The sequence below is a fragment of the Lemur catta genome, chromosome 23 (assembly GCF_020740605.2).
Source record: "Lemur catta isolate mLemCat1 chromosome 23, mLemCat1.pri, whole genome shotgun sequence".
NCBI lineage: Eukaryota > Metazoa > Chordata > Mammalia > Primates > Lemuridae > Lemur > Lemur catta.
This window is the reverse complement of record NC_059150.1, coordinates 11339595-11357811: the sequence shown is the minus strand read 5'-3', so window position 1 is coordinate 11357811 and position 18217 is coordinate 11339595. Positions and strand designations below refer to the sequence as shown.

The 18217-nt window shown below is 45.9% G+C and overlaps 1 protein-coding gene across 1 annotated transcript in view; it reads right to left on the bottom strand.

Moving 5' to 3' along the window:
- Positions 1 to 14900: 14900 nt before the first annotated feature.
- FLVCR1 (FLVCR heme transporter 1) overlaps positions 14901 to 18217 on the bottom strand; it is a 29107-nt gene continuing 25790 nt past the window's right edge. Inside the window, exon 10 of the mRNA XM_045536478.1 lies at positions 14901 to 17826. Coding sequence (XP_045392434.1) covers positions 17752 to 17826 — 75 coding nt within the window. The 3' untranslated portion in view covers positions 14901 to 17751. The remainder of the gene's footprint in view (positions 17827 to 18217) is intronic.

The window sequence follows — 18217 nt, the reverse complement described above, 5'->3', positions numbered from 1 at the left end:
GCCTATAATACTAGCACTTTGGGAGGCCAAGGTGGGAGGATCACTTGCAGCCAGGAGTTCAAGTCCAGTCTGAGCCACATAGGGAGACCCGCCCATCCCCACCCCCACCCTCACCCTGTCTCTACTAAAAATTTAAAAATTAGCCAGACACGGTGGCATGCACCTATAGTCCCAGCTACTTGGGAGGCTGAGGCAGGAGGATGGCTTGAGCCCAGGAGTTTGAAGTTGCAATTAGCTATGATGATGCCACTGCACTCTAGCCTGGGCAACAGAGTGAGACCTTGTCTCAAAAAAAAAACCAAAACAACGAAACGACAACAAAAAAAAACACTAATAAGCTAAAGAAACCTCTGACAAGACTAATACAAAAAAAGAGGAATGACTTAAGCAATAATAGGAACAAACAGAGTTGGAGGAGAACCTATAGATATTACAGATTAAAAAGATAATAGGATACCATGAAAACCTTAAGCCAATGAATTCAAAAACAAACAAAATCAACATTTCTAAGGAAATATGTGATCAAAACTGACTTCAGAAAAAATACAAAACTTTAGTATGCCCATAACTGTTAAACTTTACCTTCCAAGAAATCACCTGACCCAGAGAGTTTCACATGAGTTATATCAAATATTGAAGAAACAAATCCTAAACAAAATCTTTGAGGAAATAGAAAATGAGGAACCATTCTGCCATTAATTGTATTAAACTGGTAAAATCTTGGTGTCCAAAATAAGACAGAAAATTACTGGTAATCTCACTTTTTAAAAAAAAATTTTTTTAAATGAATTTTTACCAGCTAATTTTTTCTATTTTTAGTCTTGAACTCCTGAGCTCAAGCAATCCTCCCGCCTCAGCCTCCCAGAGTGTGAGGATTACAGGCGTGAGCCACCGCGCCCGGCCGGTAATCTCACTTTTGAACATGAATAAAAACATTCTCAAACTGAAGCAATGTATAAGAACAAGGCATAAAAGCCATCATGCGTCATAAACAAGTTGAAACTGGACTCCTAGCTCCCACTATGTAGAAAAATTAATTCCACATGAATCTGTCGGTCTTAGCATCATCTCTGTGAGCCTTATGGCATAGTAAGAATACAATAGCACCCATGAAGTATTCTTGACTATAGACATTGAACCTCACTAAGTGTCTGGATCTAAAGAACAATTTCTAGGAATTAAATGTGACAGAAGAACAAGTTAAGTGACACACGACAAGGAAGCAGTCAGTCAAATCCGGAATGTGAGACAAATGATACACTTTCTCTAACAAAAAATGGCAAATTAATGGCAATGGGAAAAAATAAGGGTAGGATGGGATGGAGAAAGAACCAAATAGAATTTAAAAGATTTAAGGTATATAGCAACCAAATACAATATGCAGACCTTGCTCTGATTCTATTTCAAATAAACAGCTATAAAACAAAAACAAAACGAAATAAAACAAACCTGTTCAAGACTATTCAAGAAATTTGAACATGGACTAGGCATTATATATTACAAAATTACTGGGTTTTTAAAGGTTTGATAGTGACATGGTGGTTATATAAAAATCTTATTATAGTTAGAGATGCGTAATGAAGTATTTACGGGTGACATGACCCAATGTTTAGATTTGCTTTACAATGTTGCAGTAAAAAAAGATTGCAAACTGTTCGTAGATGTTGAGACTGAAAGATGGATACAGAGAGTCATAAAATGATTTTCTCAATTCTTATGAATGTTTGAAATTTTCCATAGGAAACAAAGACAATTACTATTAGTAGCGTGTTAATAGATGTATCAGACACATCTCAGGTGTCTCCTCACATTTCTTAGACCTTGCCTTTCTTCCGGCCCCCCATGGCTACCTCCATGGCCAACTAAATCTGTGCATTCAGCCACCTGGGACTGACTGGTCCCCGTCCCAGAAGTGCTGGGCTTTCCGTCTCGGTTGCTGCTGCACAGCTGGGCTGGCCAGCCGCACGTCTGGACTCAGACGAAACGCCACACTGCAGGATGTGGGTCTGGCTTCAGAGCAGCCACTGCAGGGGCCAGATGATGCAAGCCAGGGAATTAATTCCCTGCGGGGCGCATGGTGACCAATGAGAAGTGAGATAGGAGGGAGCTAAGCAGATTAATTCTCTTTCTTCCTCCCTTCTGTGCACTGTTCCGAGTTGTGTTTTCTAATACAGCCCTTCCAAAACGTCGTGCACGGTGGAGCAGACATTCCTACCGAGCAACCGGCCCTGGCTTTTCGCAGCTGCAGCTGGTCGTGAAGCCCACGCCACCTTCCATTCCTTTTCATCTCAGCCAACATCCTTTCCCTTTTTACCACTCTCGCTGCCTTCCCAGTCAGTATTCAGCCGGATTCTGTTTTCTAGAGAAACTGAGCTGAGGCCGGGCGCGGTGGCTCACGCCTGTAATCCCAGCACTCTGGGAGGCCGAGGCGGGTGGATTGTTTGAGCTCAGGAGTTCAAGACCAGCCTGAGCAAGAGCGAGACCCCGTCTCTACTAAAAAAAATAGAAAGAAATTGGCCAGACAACTAAAAATATATATAGAAAAAATTAGCCGGGCATGGTGGCACATGCCTGTAGTCCCAGCTACTCAGGAGGCTGAGGCAGTAGGATCGCTTGAGCCCAGGAGTTTGAGGTTGCTGTGAGCAAGGCTGACGCCACGGCACTCACTCTAGCCCGGGCAACAGAGTGAGAATCTGTCTCAAAAAAAAAAAAATAAAGAGAAACTGAGCTGAGACAACCAGTTTCACAAGTAGTTCTAAAAGCAAATCCTCCAGATGAATTTTGGAGTTACATTGCCCACCTGCGTGAAATCAGTAGCGACCCTTCTGCTGGGGTAAGAGCGATGGTAATGACCCTGACATGCAACTGCACGGCAGCGTTCACCTGGTTTCACTGGGGTGACTGGGTGGAGAGCAAGGCTGGGACATCAAGTAGCTGTGGCACTTAATCAGCTTGGAAACAATGATAATTATAAGACTCTGTAGACCTTGGAAATGGAAAATGACAGGCTCAGAGCCATTAAATACCAACTTGTGCAATGCTCTGAAGGCCGGAGGCCTCTATGGCAACTTCAAGCAGATCTTTATTTCCTAGAGTCATCGGGTATTGTCTTAAAATCAAGCCTAAGATCTGAACACATGGGAGCAGAACAGCAAAGGAGACTAAATGCATGGCTTTGACCGGCTGCCATGTCAGAGTCAGAGCCCTGATAGGGAAATGTGGGCCCCTGAGACCTGGGACAGGGGCAACTGAGTAGATGATCACCTCGACCCTTCAAATCCCCAAACTCACCTGCCCAAAGAAGCGCCCCTTCTCCGTAACTTGTTCTCCTCGAGACTCACCCCCTTGTTGCCTCTGCCAATACCCAGAGTCCGCTTGTAGCACAGCCCACACCGGGAAGAAAAAGCCCTGCTCCAGGAAGAAAAAGCACACCTGCCAAGGATACTGCAGAACGTGGCTAATTACAGAACTTGGCAGCAACTGCGGAAACGCGTGGGAGTGGATCTTAAGGATGTTGTAGCTGGGGGGAGGTGAGGTAGGAAACTTAACAGGAAACATTCACTGACTTGGCTTACTTACTGTGATGGTTAACTTCAGGTGTCAACTTGACCGAGTTAAGGGTTACCTAGATAGCTGGTAAGGCATTATTTTGGGGTGTGTCTTGAGGGTGTTTCTGGAAGAGATTGGACTCCCTTACTCAGTGGACTCAGTAAGGAAGATCTACCCTTACCCAGTGTGGGCAGATATCATTCAATTTGTTGAGGGCCCAGATAGAACAAGAAGGCAGAGGAAGGGTGAATTCTCTCCTTCTTTTTAAGCTGGGACATCCATCTTCTCCTGCCCTCAGACGTCAAAACTCCAGGTTCTTTGGCCTTCAGACTTTGAGACTTATACCAGTGCTGCCCCCCACGCCATCTTCCTGGACCTTTGGACCTTGGGCTGAGAATTACACCATTGGCTCCACTGGTTCTCAGGCCTTTGGACTCAGACTGAATTACAGCACCAGCTGCGCTGGTTCTCCCACTTGCACACAGCATATTGTGGGACTTCTCAGCTTTCATCACTGCATGAGCCAATTCCCGTGATAATTCCCCTCATATATCTATGTATGCATCCTGTTGGTTCTGCTTCTCTGGAGAACCCTGACTAACACACACACAGAGAACTCAGGATTTAATGTTCCAGTAGGGATGCCTGGAGCTTGTCTTAATTAGTAGTTTGCTGGGATGGCTCTTTGAAGCCTGGTTGCAAAATGGCCTAAAATAAGCAAAGTGGAAAAGCCAGACTTCCTTAGTAGTGTTGAGGAAGAAGCCAGAAGACTCAGGAAGGCAGGAATATTAGAAAGATTTATTATGTATGGTTCAAGAACCCACCACATGATTGGTTCCCTGGGCCAGGTCAGGGGACACTCCCTCCTAAGGCAATGAAGAACACACTAGCAAGGAGGCATTTCGAGGTGTTGGTGCTGGCTATCCTGGCAGTCCAGAGTTGATGGCAGGAGAAGGCTGCTATGGAATTGGGCTCCCTACTATTAGTTGCGATGATAAAAATCCCAGAATTTCAGGGGCCAGGTAGGAGTATTAACCATAAAGGACAAGGCAGATATACTTAGCACAACAGAGACCAAGGCGGAGGACAAACAGGATGATGCTCGGTGCAGGGACACAAGTGCCAGGTAGCATATCATGGTGCTCCTAGGAGAAGGGTAGACACAGAATTTATTGTCCCAATTAGGCTACTTTTGAGGGTGAAGAGGGGTGGTATGGTTGATTACACAGAGACAATGAGTACGCACCCAGATCATCTGTGTCAAACTGACACCTAGGGTTACCCTACCATGGGGTCAGATACAAACACAAGGGGTAATATATGAACACATATGTTAATATAAACATAATATACGGGTTTGCCTTCCCTGCCACAGTACCACCATCTGAGAGCTCTCAGTCTAGCTTCCCCATTGCCTTGGTACCCCAGGCAACATTTCCTGAGAACAAGAGACCTATTTTATGGTGAAACCGGGGGCAAAAATGGGTTCATGACCATGGTCTACCAGTCTTACCGTATACCAAGCACCCAAAAGCAGCTGCCCTGATAATATAGAGGAAAAGCCTGTTGAAACTCAGGTAAGGCAAGCCATGGGACCACATCTCACAGAGTCTTGGCATAGTCCTCCAGGTGATAACACACTCTGAACTAATGACCCAGGTGATCAAAATTAACATACCAATGATGGGGGCAACTTCTGAATGGCCACCGGTGTGTCTTCAGAAGTGATGTTCTGAGAAGGAGACAACATTCCCTATGCAATATTCTGGCTAAGAATCTACAACATGAATCTAATAAGGAAGAAACATCAGACCAATCCAAAATAAGCAAATTCTATCTTTTAAAAAAACTGCATAGTTTTAAAACTGCCAATGCAATAAAAGACAAAAGTATAGAAATGTTCCAAATTGAAGAAGGTGAAAAAGATGTGACAACAGTTTGCAGTAGCTGATCACAGATTGGATCAGATTTGCAGGAAAAAAATGTAAATGATATTATTGGATTGATTGGCAAAATGGGAATATTAGATAATGTTATATTAGATAAACAGCATTGTATCTATGTTACATTTACTGAATTTATTAATTGCACTAGTGATGTAGGAGAATATCCTTAGTCTTAGGAAATCTACACTGAAATATATCGAGAAAAAGGGCCATGGTATTTGCAACCTGATAAAGGACTTTCTTTGTACTATTCTTATTCTTGCAAGGACTTTCTTTGTACTATTCTTATTCTTGCCTCTTCTCTGTAAGTTTGAATTATTTCCAAAATGAAAAGCTAAAAAAGGGGAGACTGAATAACAAAAAAAGTGTAATAAATCTCCACCATAATAATAATAACCCTGAGAGATAGATATTATTATTTCCATTTCACAAAGGAAGAAACAAATTTAAAAAGCTTAGGTAACTGCATAAGGTAATATAACTAATGTCAGAAGTGAAAATTAGACCTAGATTCTCATAATTCTTTTCTTTTTACTTTTATTTCTTTCCTTTCCTTTATTTTTTTTAAGCCAGTCAAATTTAGCAAGGAGGATTGTATATACCCACTTCCTTTTCTTTTTTAATAACAGGAAGAACATAGATTTAAATGATAATCACAGACATTTTCCTGAAGTCCTTATGATCAAAGAGTTTTATTGTCTTGTTGCTTCAAACTTTTGCATCCCAGGGAAGTGTCTGGAATTTCAGATTCATTTATTTCTCTAACCTATCTCTTGGAGAGGGGATCCGGAAGAAGGAGAAAATGGAAGAGAATTAGGGACTAAGTGAACCAGACCAGGGGAGAGGACCAAACTAAGGTCTCAGTAATCCACTGGCAGCACCCTGGCCCTGCAGAATGGTCCTTCCTGCAGGTCTAGAGTGCAAAGGCGCTTTGAGGACATTTGGCTACAGGAAGCAGAAATTTAAGCCTTTCTTGGATGACAGCTCCTTTTTGCCCAGAGAAGAACAGGATCATCTGTTGTAAAACGACTGCCTCCGCTTACAATGGCAGCTTTCAGCGAGAAACCTTCTCCTCACCTTCTTGACAGTGCTGGTGCAGGCTCGGGGCCTGCTCCTTCTTAGGAAGGCGGCTGGCTTGCGCCGACGTGGACTTGGCCTCTGCAGGGCTTTCCTGAGCAGATTTACACAGAGCGGAGCAGTTTCTCAGCTGCCTTGGGACAGCAGGGGCTGTGTGGGGAAGCTCCCCTTTTGGCTCTCTGCCATGTCACGAAGACAAAACTGAAGTGAGCTCAGCAAGCTAGCATCTTTGTTCCAAAGGACCATGGTCGCACGCTGGTTCAGCTCTGTCCAGTCAGATGGGCAAGACCTAAAGCGCTGGCTGTAGAGGCACGTGACTACACAGGCGCTACACCAGGGCGTTTCTGAAGGCCCAGGAACCCGTGTGCTATGCAGGGAGCTACACCTGCTAATCTTAGCGCTGCCCGGAACATCCTGGGTGAGGCAGGCGGCAGCCCCTGCCTATTTGGTGAATGCCAGAGGAGCTGTATTATGAATATTCATGAAGACTGGACTTGGAGACTCTTCCCTGAGCAGGATGGGTTTATGCCCCATCGTGCATGGCCCCTGAGCAGAATTATTCAGATTCGGACTTCCCAACCATCCCCTAGAAAACTATACACAGATCAGGTTCCTCCCATATTATCAATCAGGGGCCAAGCGGGAAACAGGTGGAACTCTCAAAAAGGTTTAAGTGAAATAAATTTGTGAAGGGCCTGTTGACAGAGGTATAGGTGAGATTAAGAGAACCATCCAGAATAACGAAGCATCCGAGACTAGCAACATCTGGAAGCCCAGTGGGGGCAGGAGCCACGGGAGCCCAGGTCCACACGGTCAGCCCCCCGGTGCACAGAGCAGGACAGAACGTGGATTTGGGGGGGAAGACAGAGACTAACCACCTAGTGCACCCCCAATCTTCAGGGTGCTGGCAAATGGCCCTGTGCCTTCTGGGGGCGTTCCACACACATGGAGATGAATGCAAAATCCGATATAATAAGAACCTCACACACAAGGGAAAAACAAGACATTCATGCATTCAGACTGTCAGCATTAGCACTTTCAGAGGCTAAATGTCCCCCCTGGATGTACTGAATAGAGACTGGGGGCCCAAGGTGGCAAAGGAAGGTGGTTCAACTTTCTCCTTCAATTCTCCCCGAGTATCCAATTGGAGGAAAGTGTTCAGTGATAGAAATGTGCCAACAGGTCTTTTTTTCTTAATTGTGGCACTTTCCTAGCCCTTATGAAAGGTGGCAACTATTTGGGGAGCTGAGTGGGTGCCCATGACAAACATATCTTTTGGCAGAAGAAGTGCTACCAAAAGCTAAAGAGGAAGCTCATATCCTGGTAATTATATATATAAATATTATATATATATTACCAGCATATATTATTGACGACATTTCCTGAGAACGTACCACGTGTCATTGTTCTGAGTGCTTCTCATGCATTGACTCATTCCATCCTCACACAACCACCCAGGAAAGGGGTGCTGTTATGCCCTGAATGTTTGTGTCCTCCCACCTCATTCATATGTTGAAATATTAACCCCCAGTGTGGCTGAGATTGGAGATGGAGCTTCTAAGGAAAATAAGGTTAAATGAGGTCATAAGGGTGGGGCCCTGATCCAACAGGATTAGTGTCTTTATGAGACAAGACCCTCGCACACACCATGTGAGGCCGTAGCAAGAAAATGGCCATCTACAAGAGAGCCCCCACCGGAAGCCAAACTTGCCAGCCCCTTGATTGAAGAATTCTATCTTCCAGAAGTGTAGGAATGTAAGAAATGTAATGTGTTTAAGCCCCCAGCCTGTGGTACTTCATCGTGGCAGCCCGAGCAGACTAATACAGACACTACCAATATTCCCATATTATAGAGGAGGAAATTGCAGGGTAGGGAAGCTATGTAGCTTCCTCAGGGTCACCCGTTGGCTTTTTTTAAAAAACGTTTTAGAGATGAGTCTTGCTATGCTGCCCAGGCTTTCATCTAACTCCTGGGCTCAGGGGACCCTCCTGCCTCCGTGTCCCGTAGAGCAGGGGCTACAGGTACGTGCCACCACACCCAGCTCTATTTGCCTTTGCCTTTGGTCTCTTCATTTCTCAGGATGCTGCTTTCCTTACCGGGAGGGGATAGGTGGAAATAGATTAGGGGTCATAGCCTCAAATGTCAACAGGAGTCAGGCAGACAACAGAAACAAGCGAAGCAGGGACACTGGAGAAGGCAGGTCCGCCTTGGAGAGGGCAACTGCTGCTCAGCTTCAGCCAGTCATTGGCCAAGTGGCTAGTGTTCTAGAGCTACACTTCTTTTTCTTTGAGACAGTCCTAATCTATCACCCTGGCTAGAGTACAGTGGCATCAGGCTAGCTCACAGAAACTCCTGGGCTCAAACAATCCTCCTGCCTCAGCCTCCCGAGTAGCTGGGACTGCAGGCATGCGCCACCACACCCAGCTACTTTTAGTAGAGATGGGGTCTCACTCTTGCTCAGGCTGGTCTCAAACTCCTGACCTCAATTGATCCTCCCACCTCAGCCTCCCAGAATGCTGGGATTACAGGTGTGAGCCACTGTGCCCCGCCTAGATTTACATGTTTTCAAGACAAACTTGGAAGTCTAGATCTTGTTGGGAAATATTCTTTTTTTTTCCAGATGTGAGCAACAGATTCCATCACGAAACAGTATGCAGGCCAATGAAGACATGTCTGTGGGCCATTTTGGCATCCAGTGTCCAGGTTGACCCCTCTTTTCTCCGGCTACCTGTCCCCTTGGCTGTGATGCTCTGCCTTCAGCAGTATTCGCATGCGCAGACCCTAAGCCCCTGCCTGCAGGAAATGAGTACTCAAATGACCCAGAATTAAGGCACAATCAGTTCCAAGAGTAGACTTAACAATGCCATGTGTCTTTGAGTCTGTTTCCTCTTTTGAAAGTGGGTCCAATAATACCCACCCCACAGGCGTTCCATAAGGATTAAATAAGATGGTGCGCAAGGAAGCGGTTTTGAACTAGCTATGTATAGACCTCCCCCTCCCCACTGCGTACCAGCGACATCCTGCTCATACTTTCCATGCATCATTAGGTGTCCCGATACTAGTTGTTTCAGCTATTTACATACAGCTGATGGATGGTTTTATTGGCTTTAACAGTCTTAAAATAGAAATGATTGGCAAAGGTCTAACAGCCAGCAGGGGACTTTCTGTGGGTCCCAAGGGCATGGCTGGGAGGGGGAGACAGTGTCAGGAATGAATGAGAGCAGCAGTGATTTCACTCTTGGAAGACAGGAACAAAGCAAAACAGCCTCCTCTGCTCACAAGGAATGGGGAGGCATGATCAGAAAGTGTTTGTAATAACACACAGGGTCCTACTCAGTGCTTAATAGCTGCACGTAAAAATTCCAGTGGGTCCACGTTGAGTTGAGGCTACTGAGGGTTCAAAACTCTCCACACCGCCCAGAATGCTCTCGGTGAGCCTCCCTAGGAGGGATTTACTGACTGCACTGCCGATTAAGGAACAGTTTATCTACACCGATCATCTTTCCCCAAAGCTTTTATCAGTGTGGTTTTTTTTTTTTTTTTTTTGGCTGCTGGCAGTTTTTTTGGTTTGTTTTTTTTTAAATAAATGAGAGCAGATTATTTGTGTTCCAAGGCCATGACTCAAGTTAGCTGTTCACCAGCTGTGAGGAAGACAGAGCCCTGTCCTCTGGGGCCAGCCCTCCCTTTGCAGAGCTGGAGGGGAGTCGCCAGGGAGCAGAAGTGAGAAATAAGGAAGCGAAAATTCACGGATTTCAAGGTCTTATCGGGGAACAGTTCAGCGGGGCAACGATGCTCTGGGGAGGACGTTGGCCAGGAGAATGAACGGGGTGGAGGTCAGCCGAAGTGCAGGAAGAAAGGCAGACACAAGCTGGCAGGGGACAGAGAGGTAGAGGCGAGGGAGGCAGCTGAGGAGGTGCGTTGCAGACTCCCCTGGGAAGCCAAATAAACCGGTGCCCGGGATCGCAAAGGACAGACGGCACAGAGCTGGGAGGAGGACCTGAGTGGAGCCTCATTCTTGGCTGCATTCAGACTAAATCTACTCTGGGCAGATGAAGGAGAAGCTTGAAGGATGTGACCTTAGGAAGCAACCTTCAGCTAAAAGAGCCAGGAGACCCGACAACACATTTCCTGAACAGATGATGGAGGTGCCTTTTGAGTAGAGGAGAGGGCTCACTGGATTTGGGGTTCAGCTCTGCCACTGACCTGCTGGGTAATCCTGAGCACACCCCCTCCCCTCTCTGAGGTTTGGTCTAAAAAATGAGGAGGCTGGATTAGATCCCTGGTTCTAACCCTTGGCTGCACGTTAGAATCACCTGGGGAACTGCCGAAAACCCCAGTGCCTAGGCTGCAACCCAACCCATTCAATCCGAATCTTTAGGAGTGGGGTGCACAGGCTGGAACACTGTGCACGGTCCAGTCTGAGACTCGCAGGGCTAGATTGTATCTAAAGTTCTCAATCAGCCCTGACATTGGTTAAGTCTTTAAGGAAAGGAAGAAGGGAGTAGTTGCCAGGCACTCCGCAGTAGAAGCAAGGCATGGACCAGATGGCCTCCCGAGAGTTCCGCTGTTCATAGGATTCAATGATGTGAGACCCCAAGAAGACAGGCTGTTGCTGCCAAGTCCCAGCCAGCTGTTTCTCCCCATGAATTCATTCCACAAATATTTACTGGGCATCTACTATGTGCCCAGGACTGTTCTATGTGCTGGCAATATAACCATGCATGAAAGAGACCCTCTCCTGTGTTCAACTCTTGGGACAGACCTAAAACCACAAGGTTAAAGAGGAGGGTGCAAGATGGTGCAGAGAATGAGAGGGGAAGGGAAGTTTGGGAATCTGTTATTCACACAGAGTTGTCCAAACTTACACATTATTTCCTCAAACCCCTAGGGTTACTATGGATCTGTCCTTGTCACATTAATCTCATCTTCCTTTCCTCCTTCAACGCTGGGGTTGTAAATATCCATTTAGCAAGCAACTCTAGGGTCAGAAAGATCCTGCTCTCTGATCCCATATCCATGCTGCCAAGTACACACCACGACTTCCCAACTCAAGCATGAGCTCCTCACAGCTGAGGACTGGGCCTTGCGTCTCTGGGGAGCAGATGGTGCAGTTTACGGTGGGAGGGCTAGAGACAGATGGCCTCTTACTAGAGACTCGCTGTGTGACCTTGGGCACAATATCTAGCAGCACAACAACCACCCACCTCAGCTCTGCATCTGCAAAATGGGCATTTGCATGGTACCACCTTTTACTACCTTTTACACTGTTGTGAGGAGTAAATAGATTGATTGAAGGCAAAGCCGTTTTTAATGAAGGCTGGTACGTGATAAACTCTCAGCACGTGGTGACGGTGGTTATCCTAGAGCGGGAGATGCTAAACATGCTCGTTCCGATGAGGCTCAGGCCGGGTTGTCTGTCGCAGTGGCATCTGCTCGTTCTCTTTGCCCACCAGAGCAGGGGTCTGGCATGTTGGTTGAGGCAGTGGCAGAAGCTGTAACAGGTAGCGGCTCCATTCACTCAACAAACAGTTCATCCATTCTTCTCCCACCTAAAGTCTGATGGGCCTGAGGAGGGGCTGCTCCGCTCCCTGCGACCATTCAGGCTGCCACAGGTGCCATCATCTTCAAGGTGTGGCTCCCAAGGCAGCCCGGGGCTTTGACATCCACGTGGCACACACCACGAGGGAGCACAGAGTCACAGGGGAGGTTCTGCGGGTCAGGAAGGGAGTGGCGTCACGTCCACCCACCTTCTACCAGCCAAGAGCTCCGTCGCCTGCCACCGGCACGTACCCAGGAGGAAGTGCAGGAGGGATGTGAGGACGTTGAAACCTAATCCCCAGTGTGATGGTATTAAGAGGTGGGGTTTGGGGGAGTGGTTGGGTCATGAGGGATTAATGCCCTTTTGAAAGAGATCTCAGAGAGCTGGCTAGAACCTTCCACCAGGAGAGGACGCAGCAAGAAGTCTCTGTCTATGATGGGTGGGTCCTCTCCAGATCCTCAATCTGTCGGCACCTTGATCTTGGACTTCTTAGCCTCCAGAACTGTGAGAAATAAATGTTTGTTGTTTATAAGCCACCCAGTTTATGGAATTTTTGTGACAGCAGCCCAGATTAAGACATAGGTCCTCTAGAGCCCGGCCTACAGGGGTCTTCTTAGCGGGCTAGGCTGTCTCCCTGCCCCGCGGTGCTGTCCTGGCTGGGCCAGCGCTGGGACCACTGTCCACGTGCAGGGCTCATTCCTCCCGTCTCCTGCTTCTCTGACCTTCTGCGGTTACTTTTCTCCTCTTCCTGTTCTCTCTCCAGCGCCACCTGCCCTGTACTGCGCTCCTGTGGATGGAGAAAGGTTAATTGTGTGGCCATGGAGGCCTTTGGTGGACACGCGCCCTAGGGATTTAGCGACAAGGGATGTTGGGGGCGGGGAGCTGGAAGAGGAGCCTTCCAGGGAGGACAGCCATGGCCCTCTCCGCGGGCTTCCTGTGACACCAGGAGAGCACAGTCCCAGGAGCCTGGGAGGGACACTTAGCCTCTGACACTGTCCCCTGACAGCCTTAGCTGTGTCCCCCAACACTGGTTAGGAATGCAAATTCTCGGCCCCATCCCAGGCCGGCTGAACCAGAAAGGTTAGTAACCTGCCCAAAGCCACACAGCTCAGAAGAGGCAAGGCGAAGGTGTTTGCACGTGCCCTCCAGGTGGCCCCCGGGGCACACAAGTCTGCGAGTCCCTGCTGTACCGGGGGAGCCCGGGGTGAGGTGCGGATGGGAACGTGCTCCTCACTGCCACCCAGTGGCCACGGCGGGAACAACAGCCCAGCCTCGCGCTCTGGGGTCCGGCCGGGGTTGAGGAGGAGGCAGCGCTGCTCACACGCAGATTAGGAAGCGAATTCTGGAAGGCACTGGGAAGCCACAGTGCCCAGCGTGGGGCTCACCCAGGTCTCCTCACGGACAGTTTTTAAGACTTGAACTAGAGTCCAGCCCAGAGCCAAACCCAGGGTCTGTTTCCAGAAGCGCAAACCCACCTGCAGTTATGTTATGTGGGGACCAGGCACAGCTGGCAGGAAGTGACCCCTGTGATCGGGCCGATGACCCCATCGGGGGTCAGGCTCCAAAATGCTGCTGCCGTCCTCGTGGGATACCGTGAGAGGCAGAGTCCCCTCTCCCCTGGGAAAGCACAGCACTGCAGCTGGGATCCTGCCAGAGTCGCTCAGCCCGGGCAGTCGCCTGGGTTTGCTCTCCCGGGACCCTGTCAGGGGGGTGGGGACCCTGGGGCAGGGCAGTGGAGGGAGGGGAGAAAATGAGATGATCCCTGGGAGCACAGCCCTCTCCGGCCTGTGTCACCAGGCTCCGCAGAGGCTGGGGTGAGGACACCTGAGCTCAAGGAGGAGGACATGTCCACAGACAAAGGCCACTGGCCTTCTCCCTTGCCGGCCGGCCTCACACACACAGGAGGCTCAGCACTCCCGGGACTGGCTCTGTTTTTGCATTTTTATGGAAGGAGCTGGCAGCTGTGGGATTTGCAGGCATTTTTATGGAAGGAGCTGGCAGCTGTGGGATTTGCAGGCATGTGCCCGGCTTGCTGGGCAGGCTGCTTGGTCCCGGCAACTGGCTTGTCCCGACAGTGTACTGGGGAGGAAGAAGGGTGCAGGAACTGGCATCCACAGGGGATCCTGCCCTGCGTGGGGAACTCACGTAATCCGCTGGCACCTAGTTCCCAACATGCACATGTAAGACTCAGCTCAGAGAGGTTAGTGACCTGCCAGGTGTGCTCTAGAACAGCCTGGCCCTGCCGCTCCCCAGGGCTGAGGACAGCTGAAGTTTGTGTCTCCACAGGAGCAGATGCCCTCGGCACCACCTGGGTTTCCCCTGTAATCCTAGCACTCTGGGAGGCTGAGGAGGGAGGATCACTTGAGCTCAGGAGTTGGAGACCAGCTTGAGCAAGAGCAAGACCCCGTCTCTACTAAAAATAGAAAAATTAGTCAGGCATGGGGGCGCATGCCTGTAGTCCCAGCTACCACTAGGGAGGCTGAGGCAGGAGGATCGCTGGAGCCCAGGAGGTTGACAAAAGTACTGTTTTCTGAAGGTAGTTGTCAAAATCGATGCTTTTGCAGGAGGATGAAGGTAGAAAGATCCTATTCTGCCATTTTGCTTGTATCACACTCTGAAGTTACTTTTAAAAGAATAAAGTATTTTACTTTCTGTTTTAGCCCAGACCCTGGTTGACTTGGGTTCCTCCCTCATTTCCTCCTTGCCCATTCTGAAATCTTACAATCCCTTTACACTCCCCATGTGTACCGAACTACCAGAACTTAAAAAAAAAGAAAGCCAAACCAAATTAACATAAAAAAATAAATTTACTTTGAGTCTGAAATACTGAACAAGCACAGTACAAAGCAAAAACCAGAACATGAATAGTGACTTATGGTGACACAGGCATTCTTCTAGCTATTGCATACAAACAGATTTTTACATACATTTTTAAAGACAGTTCTCAAACATTCTCAAAAGGCAAAAGCTATATTTGTGACATTTATAAATGCAACAGCTTGAAACATCCAGTTTCTTTCCTAAAATTATTTGATTAAAATTTACACAGTGATGATTACCCACTCCATTTTCCAAAAACATACAGTCATGTGCCACATAACGATGTTTCGATCGATGATGGACCACATGTACAATAATGGTCTCATAAGATTCTAATAGAGCTGAAAAATTCCTATTGCCTAGTGATGTCATAGCTGTTGTTACAACATAGCACAACATTATCTTTTCTATGTTTAAATATGTTTAGATACACAAATACTATTGTGTTACTATTGCCTACAATATTCAGTACAGTAACATGTTGTACAGGTTTGCAGTCTGGGAGCAAAAGGTGATACCATATAGCCTAGGTATGTAGTAGGCTGTACCATCGAGGTTTGTATCAGAACACTTTATGAGGTTCATTCAACAATGAAATCGCCTAGCGATACATTTCTCAGAATGCATCTCCGTTGTTAAATGACACATGACTGGCTTGTATAACGTCTTATAGACAACTTTCGCTCAAAATACAGAAAAATTCATTTTGCATTTTATCACATAATATTTCACCCCTTTTCTAATCAACAAGAAAATATACATATGACACATAGGTATATGCTTTTCAGAAATAAAGTATTCTAACTTTTATCTATAATTTGTTCAAAACCTCAGGAACTCAACAAATACATGATTATTTTAAAAAACATTGACCGTTTAAAAATAAAAACAATTATTTGGGACAGACTTTAAAATATAGTTTTAGCCATTTTTACCTGTAATGTAAATATCAAAGGAAGCTAATGATTGGGCATATTTTGCCTGAGCTACTTCCAACTGACTAATACAGCTAAAAAGAGAATTAAAAGTCCCTTGTATTCACAAAGTAACAATCATAGCTTTTTATTCAATTGTCCAGGGAATTTTTCTCTAGCTAGATTTAAGTTCCTGTGATAGGATGATTTGGTCTAGCCCATGATGAATGACATTCAGCATTTTAAAAAGATCTTTGAGATCAAACTAAATGCATTCATTTTATGGATGAGGAAAATGCTGCCCAAAGGGGTTAAACAACTTGTCCAGAGTTATAGAGACAGAGAGAAACACATCAAGGACATGGAGACAGAATTCCTGACTCTTAGCCATTCTTTTGGTGACACATTTTCTGGGGTCAGATTCTATATAATTTATAGTTATTTAATTATAGAGACTGTCATAATTTCAATTTAAATTAACACATCTATTCTGCTTAAATCAAAATTGCTATTCACTTGAAGGGTATTCACTATATCTGTTTTTTTTTTTTTTGGTGTATATGGACAAAATGTACATTTTATGGCTGATCAAATGTCATTTCCATAAAGATTTTCCCTATCAGCTTAGAGAATCAGGACATCAACAACATTTAAATTCTCACTGTAAACAGAACACAGTGGTAGGCACTGTGGAAATATATTTGGTCCTATTCTCCTAACCCTGAGCATGTGAAAGAACAGACTGGCCCAGTAGTGTGGAGACTGCACACACTCTGGTGTGAAGAAGAGAATCTACTTCCCAGCACACTGATGGAGGTGCACTTGGCAGTCTCCTCCAAGGAGAATGCTCGTAACAATGACACTGGAGAATTAAAACAGCATTCAGGAGGTCTCCACTAAGTGGGGAGACCCAGGCTAGCTGAAGTTATTATGGATTTCCTTATCTCAGGAATCTTCAAGGCAATATATAGGATGTGATACGAGGAATCATGGAACAGCCAGTAACACGTATGATGAAATTTTCTTATTTTAAAGTTATATATTGAAACAAAGAAAGGAGTAAACAAAGGCAATGAGTAAATAAACTACTCTATTTCAAGTTGGAGTGCAAAAATACAGTGTTAGGATTTCTTCATCATATTAGAAAGGCAGCACAGAAAAGAACTCAAGATAATGAGCCTGTTATCTGGGTTCTACAGCTTCAATAGAAGATAATTCTAAAACCAAAGTCATGGGTAGAATCTGTACACACAACAGTTTTTGTAGCCATTGACAGAATGTGTTACAACGCACTTTGTAACAAGAGTGTAAGAAATGGGAAACAATCTTAGAGGTCATCTGGAAGTCTGATCTCAGTACTATCCTTTGGTGGGTTAGTAGTGTCTTGTTAGTAAATGTACTCATACTGAAGGGGCTGGCAGAACTGGTCAACACAATGGAAAAGTAAAATTAGGAATATATCGTATATTTGGATCCACAGGATAATTTTATGTATAAGCTTCACATTCTCTCATGTGTCTTATGGGAGTCGACCCCCATATTATCAACTGACAAAGTCTTCTAAGCTTCCATTTTCTACAAAAAAATGGGAAAACACCTACTTTTGAAAAGTAAATGTCAAGAAGCTTACTTTCACACAATATAAGCTTACTTTCACACAATATAAGACTACAAATGGGACACTTATTTGATAAATGGTAGTGTTAACAGTATGTACGCAGAAGTATTTTAAGCAAAATATTGCTTAAATTAACAAGCAAAATGATATCTACCCATTTAGAGTTCACACAGTAATTTTCAAGTATTCCCTACCATCTATAAACCCCACCTTAGTGCTCATATATCTCTCCAAGGATGATCACACTCTGTCCCAATTACTGCAGGATAGTAACTTTTCCTTCCACCTCAAATTGCTGATTCTGACTGCTTGGACAACGTGATATCTTTTGATTCTTGATCTGTGGGACTGTCAACTGGCACCTATAAAAAAAAAATCAGAAGAAAAAATGTATAGCATATGGCAGATGCTATTATAAAAGATCAAGTGATTCAGGGAAAAAAACAGCTGACAAGAGAAGGTCAGTTTCACATATATTCCTTTTCTTTTTTAAGAGATTTTCATAGCCAGGCACAGTGGCACATGGTTGTAATGCTAGCACTTTGGGAGGCCTAGGCAGGAGAATTTTTTGAGGTTAGGAGTTTGAAACCAGCCTGAGCAAGAGCGAGACCCCGTCTCTACTAAAAATAAAAAAATTAGCCAGGCGTGGTGGTGCATCCCTGCAGTCCCAGTTACTCGGGAGGCTGAGGCAGGAGGATTGCTTGAGCCTACGAGTTTGAGGTTGCAGTGAACTATGAGGATGCCACTGCACTT